This window comes from Erpetoichthys calabaricus, chromosome 2 (genome assembly GCF_900747795.2).
Source record: "Erpetoichthys calabaricus chromosome 2, fErpCal1.3, whole genome shotgun sequence".
NCBI lineage: Eukaryota > Metazoa > Chordata > Cladistia > Polypteriformes > Polypteridae > Erpetoichthys > Erpetoichthys calabaricus.
The window spans coordinates 132,527,435-132,537,663 of NC_041395.2; the positions used below are offsets into that span (position 1 = coordinate 132,527,435).

At 33.6% G+C, this 10,229-nt stretch overlaps 1 protein-coding gene across 2 annotated transcripts in view; it reads left to right on the top strand.

Moving 5' to 3' along the window:
• Positions 1-2,224: 2,224 nt before the first annotated feature.
• The window catches only part of LOC114645406 (extracellular calcium-sensing receptor-like), a 35,414-nt gene continuing 27,409 nt past the window's right edge, over positions 2,225-10,229 (top strand). The window contains exons 1-6 of one of the 2 annotated variants that reach the window (XM_051923770.1): positions 2,225-2,423; positions 2,509-2,803; positions 3,318-4,109; positions 4,500-4,727; positions 4,861-4,984; positions 5,628-6,551. In XM_051923770.1, the coding sequence (XP_051779730.1) occupies positions 2,227-2,423; positions 2,509-2,803; positions 3,318-4,109; positions 4,500-4,727; positions 4,861-4,984; positions 5,628-6,541 (2,550 nt within the window). In that variant the 5' untranslated portion in view covers positions 2,225-2,226 and the 3' untranslated portion in view covers positions 6,542-6,551. Of the gene's footprint in view, positions 2,424-2,508; positions 2,804-3,317; positions 4,110-4,499; positions 4,728-4,860; positions 4,985-5,627; positions 6,552-10,229 lie in introns of those variants that run through there. The other variant, XM_051923771.1, reaches the window with a different exon arrangement.

Genomic DNA, 10,229 nt, shown 5'->3' on the forward strand with positions numbered 1-10,229 from the left:
TTAACAGTTTGTCCAACAGGAGTTCATATTTCCTTGGGCATTTGTCATACAGGAACTCAATACCACATTTCTATAGAGTGTATTGAAAGGAGAACTGACTTAAGATCAAACAGTCAGCGGCGACAATAAACACAAAAAGAAATACTGTACTTTAGTGAATAGTGCAAAACAAAAGAAAATCATATAAAATCTAATAATGATAATAATATATACTTAAATTTCACATTATTCCTAATGATTACCAATTTCAATTCAAAGTAATACACCTTCTTGTAAAATTGTGCGTTGACCATTAACAAAAGCCAAGTCACTAGGAAAAACAGGAATTAATCTAATGTAAGAATGTTTTACTTATGGAGAATTGTGTACAGCATGTTCAAGAGTAAGCAGTTCCACTGACCTAATAATATTATTACTTATTATTTGCCTGATGCTTTTATCCAAGACGACTTACATTTGAGATACAATTAGTTACATCTTTTTTTGCTTTTCCAGTTGGAGTACAGGAAACTTAAGTGCGCTTTTATTCAAGACTATAACCAAAGAAAATGAAATCAGGTTAGTGTACCTCATTGTCATGACTGCATTGGTAGTACAGCGGTAAGAACTGCTGACTCATAATCAACAGGTCATGGGTTCGAGACTTGCCGTTTTACAAAATAAACGTTTTGAGTAGTGAGCTGCTCTTATTGTTACTATTATACAATAAAAACATACATTTGATTTGAATCTGTAACAGCCGGTGTAAACAAATGGTACTTGTAAAGGTCAGTTTTTTTTTTATTCAGCTTTATTCTCTCAGTCACGTTCATGCTAGCCCCGATCTGACACTGCTGTTTTCAAATAAAGATGTGCTATAGCAGAGGTGAACTCAGATGAGGACGAGGGTTCTACATTGGAGAAAGAGAACAGAAGCCCTCCCCACAAGAAATGTCTACTCACACATAAGAACAACACAGCTGCACCAGGCATAAAGGCAGATTTCACCATTTATCTAATAGGAGTTCCCATTTCCTTGGCAGTATGTCATATACAGTAGTGTATTTCAATAAAACTATAATCAAAATGGGTTTACATATTGAAAGTTGATGTGACTTGTTCAAGGGCAAACATCTCTTACCTCTTCTCTGATCTTCCTGGGATATGCTGGCTGTCAGGAACATTTGGCCTTCCTTTTGGATTATGTTGTATATGATTTGCCTCTGGCCCTGTTCTAAAAACAAAACAACATGAACTCTGAAGCACCTGTGTGGTTCCTAATCAACTGTACTTTCAACACTTTTCTCACAAGAAGATAGTGTGAAATGTGACAATAAAGCCTCAACAAGTTCTGACTCACTTTAGTACAGTATGTTACTGTATGTCACCAGAGAAAACTCCTCAACATACAATACCATGTCTAAAACAGCATTCATTGAGACACCTTTCATTCTAAAGCTGCATACCTCATCTCAACAGATGATATATCTGACAAGCATAGTTGGGAAATCCATTAAGTATTTGCTGTGACATATTCACATTCCTGTTTTATATGTGTCTTTCTGGAGAATGGAACAATCATGTATAAGTATGAGCATGACTGTGACTGGGTAACAAACACCTACTCCCATCCATTCATCTCCTAAACCCGCTTATCCAGATCAGGGCTGCAAGGAAGCTGAAGCCTATTCCAGCAAGCATCTGGCACAGGGCCTGAAAATCTGCTTCTTCCCGTAGAGGATTAGAGACAGCCAGACCTTACTCTGATAGTAAGAAGCAGAAGCCAAGAAACAACCCTGTCTATTACAGGCTACTGTATGTTCATACACACAAATTCTATTTAGGTTTGTCAGTCAAACATACAGCAGTGTCTTTACAGTAGAAAGTCAGAGACTATAGGGAATATATGGAACTTTAATAGAAAGGAACAATTTACAATTTCTAAACTTTGAAGTGCATTAATGAAGTACATACATAAAATGCTTTAGGGTATAGAATATATCTCTCTTTCTTGTCACTGGGAGAACTGTAATTTATCCAAATGGGTATACTGAAAACATAAAGAATAATATCTGCAGAAAAAAACAACCAATCTTTAAATCCCATGGCTAAAATGAATATATTAGACAAATGAGAACCTTTGTTACTTTGCAATAATTAAAGGAGTAACACCTTCAAGGATAACACTATATAACCTCAGTCAACTCTGTCTCTTTATCTCTGGTGTCTTGTAATTTACACAAAGACATGTTTATGATAATTATTGTGCTGGCTCTTTCAGTACGGAGTGAAGATCCCCCTTGCACATTATGGAGAAATCCTGATATTCCGCTTTTTTCACAGACTGGTGACTTCATGCTGGGAGGAATTTTTTCATTTCATAATAATATTATAGAATTGAAACCCACACTTAAGTCAACACCTGAACCATTAAACTGTAAAGGGTGAGTATATTGTATATCTATCCAACATACACAAGTATAACGTTTCATTATTGAACCCTGACAAAAAATATTCTATTTCAAAAAGTTTAAATTACAGAGAATATCAGGTTGCTGAAGCCATGATATTTGCTATTGAAGAAATAAACAACCGAAGAGATATTTTGCCTAAAGTGTCACTGGGATATAAGATATATGATGCTTGTGGTTCTGTTTCTTTGGCAATCAAAGCTGCAATGGCACTAATGAGCGGAGCAGGAGAAGCAGATTCATCAACTTTGCCGTGTTCTCAACAATCTAGCATTCACACAATCATAGGACAGTCTGGCTCTTCTCCAACTATTGGGATCGCTACGCTTGTTGGTCAATTTAACATACCAGTGGTAAGAAATACAGAATCATTATTATTGTTATTATTGCCATTTTTATACTTTTTGTATTTGTAAAATTTTATTCAGTGGGTTTTCAGTAAATCCTTTTCACACTTTTAATTCACATGAATTTCTATTTGTCAAAATACATGCTATTTTCAAAGTATGGCTGTAATTTGGCATATAAATATATATTACATAGATTTACCAGAAATATGTAACAGTATTACAAAATTATATACATTTAATCAGTTGTTCTTACTAATAAAGTTGATATAAAAATTGCACAGTTATATATTTATATACGTATATTGAATTTAAATATTTATGTTTTTAAGATCGTTTAGATTCATTTGTTTGTTTTTCTTTCTTTGTTACTTACTCTTTAATATTATTGTCTAATCTTATTTCTTTCTCTTTCCTTGTAACTTTCTCTGGTATCTTGTAAAGCACTTTGAACATCATTGTTTGTATGAAAATATGCTATATAAATAAATGTTGTTGCTAACCGGTTTCATTTTCACAGATCAGTCATTTTGCTACTTGTGCTTGTCTCAGCAACAGGAAAGAGTTTCCCACTTTTTTTAGGACAATACCAAGTGATTATTATCAAAGCAGGGCACTGGCACAACTTGTCAAACACTTTGGATGGACCTGGGTGGGAACAATAAGGAGTGACAATGACTATGGAAATTCTGGCATGGCCACCTTTATAAAAGCAGCTGAACAGGAAGGTATCTGCATTGAATATTCAGAGGTTATTTACAGAACCAATCCAAGAGAGAATTTTCTTAGAACAGTCAAAGTAATTAAAATGGCTTCTTCAAAGACTATTGTAGCTTTTGCATCTTTTATAGACATGGATTTTTTAATGAAGGAACTGCTGCTTCAGAATGTTACGGGTTTACAGTGGGTAGGCAGTGAGTCCTGGGTGTCTGCCAAAAATGTAGCAACTAAAGAAAACTACAGAATTTTTAAGGGGGCACTTGGTTTTTCAATTGCTAATGCATTAATGCCAGGACTAAGAGAATTCTTATTGTCAGCTCATCCATCTAGCACTCCAGGCAATACAGGTTTGATTAAATTCTGGGAAAATATATTTGATTGCAGTTTCAATAATACAACATCTAAAATCTGCACAGGATCAGAGAATCTACAGCAAGTAAATAATCTGTACACTGATGTTTCTGAACTAAGAATTGCATATAATGTGTACAAAGCTGTATATGCTGTAGCATATGCGCTCCACGACCTTCTAGCTTGCCAGGATAATCAAGGACCCTGCATGGCGAACCAAAAAGATACACTGCCACTGCAGGTAAGTGGTTTATCCTCTAATACTTTTATATATTTTTTTTCTATCTATAATTGGATCAAGCCATTGAACTTTTTCAATTATGCTTATTTTTTAATTTTTACTTAATTTTTGTTATAAAAACCTGCTAAACCTGAATAAAGGTTACAAATAATTTGTTTTAAATTCAGCTTTAGTTGTTGTATCAGTAAAGATGTGTAAAATTTCAATTAACATAGTGGCGTATATGGAAAAAGTAACTTAGTGTGTATTAAAGTAGCAGCTTAGCAACTTAAGAGACTTTCCTTGATATCAGTTTAACAATATTAGACAAATGAAAACTCATGAGCTGTTGGACTTAAAGGCATTTTTTTCCTTTTAACTTTTACAATCACAATATTTTTATAATAATAGGCACTGCAATACCTGAAGAAGATTAATTTCAGTATGATCAATGGTGAATATATCAATTTTGACATCAATGGAGATCCTCCTGCCAGATATGAATTGTTGAATTGGCAGCTTAATGTAAACGGAATCATAGACTTTATAACTATTGGATTTTATGATGCATCTTTACCAGAAGGAAAGCAGTTTATAATGAACAATAACAGCATTGTGTGGGCCAGCAATGAGGGCAAGGTGATCTACTTTATTTTGTTTTTACTTGAACAAAATGCAAACTTTAGTATGATGACATTTTATGAGCTTCTTTACTATATACTTCAGAATTTTACTTCTTTTTATTTTCTTATTTTACTTTTTTTGTTTCTAGATTCCAAAATCGGTATGCAGTGAAAGCTGTCGTCCTGGTACACGTAAGGCTACACAGAAAGGGAAACCGGTCTGTTGTTTTGATTGCTTACCATGTGCAGAAGGAGAAGTTAGCAATAGCACAGGTAATGATCAGAGTGTGCAAATGCATGTACTACTTTGTTATTCCTTTCCATAACCTACTTTGTTTAGTACATGGCTAAGAGGACTGGGAATGTGTCTCAGCAGAACTGAGCATAATCCAGGTACTAGTCTTGGATGAAGTGTTAGTCGCAGGCTGCATAACCTGTACAGTAACTTTATGTATATAATTAGTCAAGTTAAATATATTAGCCTGTTGTATTTTGAGCCAAGGATATTGGCAAAAGAGTCTTGAAATGTGGGAACCAAATGATTGAAGTGCAGGATAGTGTTTTTCCTATAGGTACAAAGCTGCAAAAAAAATGTGGGTTCCTGGTTCCACATCAGTTCATCACAAACATCCACTTACTGGAGAAGACCCACCTTCTTTCTGGTTGCAATGTGCTGGGGAAGCCAAATGGATCATTGTCTAGGAGATACTGTAGTTTTGTCAGAATCTTTTTTTCACCTCTTCCTTAGACATTGTACTTTAAGCATCTGCAAACAAAAAGGTATAAATACATTCATAAATCTTAAATTATACATAAATTGCAACAAAATTATATTCCATTTGTCAGTGAAATAGTATTGTCCAAATATTTCTTCAGTTGACTAGTTCACAATAATCAAATTAACTTTCACTTACAGATGCCATTCACTGCATGAAGTGTCCTTTGGAATACAGATCAAATGAGGAGAAAGACCAGTGCATTTTGAAGGATGTTGAATTTTTGTCTCATGATGAAATAATGGGGATGATATTAATTATATTTGCTTTGTTAGGGGTTTTATTAACTTCCACAGTTACTGCTGTGTTTTTCAAGTTCAGAGATACTCCTATTGTAAAGGCTAATAATTCAGAACTAAGTTTTCTTCTTCTTTTTTCATTGACTCTGTGCTTTCTGTGCTCACTTACATTTATTGGGGAGCCCACTCAGTGGTCCTGCATGTTACGACACACAGCTTTTGGGATCACATTTGTTCTTTGCATCTCATGTGTTCTGGGGAAAACAATAGTTGTGCTTATGGCTTTTAGAGCAACAATGCCTGGCAGTAAAGTTATGAAATATTTTGGACCAACTCAGCAGAGGCTAAGCGTTTTAACTTTTACACTTATACAGACCTTGACGTGTATTATTTGGTTAGTTAAATATCCTCCTTTTCCCCAAAAAAATATTAACTCTAATAAGGAAATAATCATTTTAGAATGTGAAATGGGATCCACAGTAGCTTTTTATATTGTGTTAGGATATATTGGAGTGTTAGCGTTTGTGTGTTTTGCTCTGGCATTTTTGGCTCGGAAATTACCAGATAACTTTAATGAGGCAAAATTCATCACATTCAGCATGCTGGTGTTCTGTACCGTCTGGATCACTTTTATTCCATCCTATATCAGCTCTCCTGGAAAGTATACAGTAGCCGTAGAGGTATTTGCTATTCTCTCATCCAGTTTTGGCTTACTTCTTTGTATTTTTGTTCCAAAATGTTATATCATTTTACTAAAACCAGAAAAAAATTTTAAAAAGCATGTGATGGGTAAAATGCAGTCAAAATCACTGTGACATTCACATTTGAAAATGCTTCTATAAATGAACTTTCTAAATAACAGAACCAATCTTAATTAACAAAATCGTGAAATTCATTTTTTTTGCATTTACATTAATGCTATGATACACATCAAGCCAAATTAAATTTGACAAATATTCTGAACTGTTTTCTAATGTAACTAATAGTCTTTTAAAAACTGTTAAAATATATATATATATATGTATGTGTGTGTGTGTGTGTGTAAAATACAAACTCATTCACTCCCCCTCTCCCTCATTAACAAAAATACTATTTCTTGTTTAGTTAAAAAGCTTAAATATGGCATGACGGTAGATCTAGTTCAGTAGGTATCTGCTAAGAAAGGACATTTCAATATATCAATATTTGTGGTAAAAAAAAACCTAAAATAGAAAAACTAAATACCCCAAAATCTGAAAAAATGCCTTAGTGGATAGGATTGAAATTTTATATAAATGTTATAAAAGATATAAAATCGTAGTGTTGTAAACTCCAAGGGAGAAAACTGATCTTAGCATCACTTGAATTTCTAAAGGAGAAATCCTCTGTGCTCCTCGCTCTACACATTAAAACAGCAGTGTAACACCTATGGTATTGCTACTTAGGTATGTCCACTTCAGGTACTGTCTTACATATACAGTTACATCTGTGGACTTTAAATGGGAACTACATACAACTGAGAAAAAACACAAAAACAAATACTATTCTTAATTGAATGGCGTAAACAAATGAAAATCGTTAACATCTAATAATGATAATAATATATATTCAAATTTCACATTATTCCTACTGATTATCCATTTCGCTTCAACAGAATACAGTTTCCCATAAAATTGTGCTGTGACAGGAACATCAATAAAAGCCAAGTCACTGGAAACAGGAGGAATTGATCTAGTACAAGAATGTTTTACTCATGGGTAACTGTGTATAGCATATTCAAGAGTATGCAGCTCTAGTGACCTAATATTATTATTAATTAATATTTGACTGATGTCTATATTCAAGATGACTTACAACATATGAGATACAATTGGTTGCATTTTGTTTGGTTTTCCATTTCACACAAAAGCAGGTGAAGTGACTTGCTCATGATCATACAGTGTTAGTAGAAGCATTTAAACCAACAACCTCAAGGCATGAAGTCCAATGCCTTCCTGCCAATAAGATGAGCCCTTGGTAAATAAAAAATAAAAAAATACAGCAAATCGGAAAAGCACTTAATTAGTTAAATCGTATTTCTGATACACCAGATTAATTGATGCTATTATAACTGGCGTCCATTGTCTTACAACACAAAGAGTAGAATATAATTTAACATATTTATGTTTGTTTCAGCATAAAACACATTATAAGAAAAGTTAAATTTGATGCTCTTAATGTGTTGTTACTATGCTGCAACATTAGTTAACCATTACAGTTTAATAGAGTACAAATTTAAAATTTAATTAATATTCATAATTATGAATGTACTGTACTTTAAATTACATTTTGGTTACATATATTTTTGACAGGAAATTTTAACTATTGATCCAATGCAATATTTTTAAAACTGCACATCTACTTGTACTTCTTATTTTCAACAGAAAAAAGTAAGGATCTATTGTATGAGTTAAATTATTCTTTAGAGTATCATTCATAGTTGTCATTGTCTGACAGCTGCATGCTGTACAAATTATATGAACAAAGAATTGAAAATAATATTTTAAAAGTGAAAGTACATCTTCTAAACATTCAGATAATGCCCTCCAGAAACAAATAAATGTGTAATAATAAAAGAATAAAACATTTGTGTTTTAAAAACAAATCAATGAAAGGTTTTTTTTATTGGATACTATCCTGTTTTCACATGTGTAAATGCTGTTTTACAGTGCATAAATAATGAGTGTATATGTTAAAATAACCAATTGAAATGTTAATTTATTATGAATGAAAGCTTATTAAACTACTGTAAGTCTGTTTTCTCATTTGTTTTCTTTGAGCAATGATATCTGCATTATCTTGACAGCACTAACTCTCAGCTGAGATATTATTCCGACAGGGTTTATTACAATAATTAACTCGAGAGCTTTGTCTGTTTTCCAGGGACAGCCGCTTTAACAGTTTGTCCAACAGGAGTTCATATTTCCTTGGGCATTTGTCATACAGGAACTCAATACCACATTTCTATAGAGTGTATTGAAAGGAGAACTGACTTAAGATCAAACAGTCAGCGGCGACAATAAACACAAAAAGAAATACTGTACTTTAGTGAATAGTGCAAAACAAAAGAAAATCATATAAAATCTAATAATGATAATAATATATACTTAAATTTCACATTATTCCTAATGATTACCAATTTCAATTCAAAGTAATACACCTTCTTGTAAAATTGTGCGTTGACCATTAACAAAAGCCAAGTCACTAGGAAAAACAGGAATTAATCTAATGTAAGAATGTTTTACTTATGGAGAATTGTGTACAGCATGTTCAAGAGTAAGCAGTTCCACTGACCTAATAATATTATTACTTATTATTTGCCTGATGCTTTTATCCAAGACGACTTACATTTGAGATACAATTAGTTACATCTTTTTTTGCTTTTCCAGTTGGAGTACAGGAAACTTAAGTGCGCTTTTATTCAAGACTATAACCAAAGAAAATGAAATCAGGTTAGTGTACCTCATTGTCATGACTGCATTGGTAGTACAGCGGTAAGAACTGCTGACTCATAATCAACAGGTCATGGGTTCGAGACTTGCCGTTTTACAAAATAAACGTTTTGAGTAGTGAGCTGCTCTTATTGTTACTATTATACAATAAAAACATACATTTGATTTGAATCTGTAACAGCCGGTGTAAACAAATGGTACTTGTAAAGGTCAGTTTTTTTTTTATTCAGCTTTATTCTCTCAGTCACGTTCATGCTAGCCCCGATCTGACACTGCTGTTTTCAAATAAAGATGTGCTATAGCAGAGGTGAACTCAGATGAGGACGAGGGTTCTACATTGGAGAAAGAGAACAGAAGCCCTCCCCACAAGAAATGTCTACTCACACATAAGAACAACACAGCTGCACCAGGCATAAAGGCAGATTTCACCATTTATCTAATAGGAGTTCCCATTTCCTTGGCAGTATGTCATATACAGTAGTGTATTTCAATAAAACTATAATCAAAATGGGTTTACATATTGAAAGTTGATGTGACTTGTTCAAGGGCAAACATCTCTTACCTCTTCTCTGATCTTCCTGGGATATGCTGGCTGTCAGGAACATTTGGCCTTCCTTTTGGATTATGTTGTATATGATTTGCCTCTGGCCCTGTTCTAAAAACAAAACAACATGAACTCTGAAGCACCTGTGTGGTTCCTAATCAACTGTACTTTCAACACTTTTCTCACAAGAAGATAGTGTGAAATGTGACAATAAAGCCTCAACAAGTTCTGACTCACTTTAGTACAGTATGTTACTGTATGTCACCAGAGAAAACTCCTCAACATACAATACCATGTCTAAAACAGCATTCATTGAGACACCTTTCATTCTAAAGCTGCATACCTCATCTCAACAGATGATATATCTGACAAGCATAGTTGGGAAATCCATTAAGTATTTGCTGTGACATATTCACATTCCTGTTTTATATGTGTCTTTCTGGAGAATGGAACAATCATGTATAAGTATGAGCATGACTGTGACTGGGT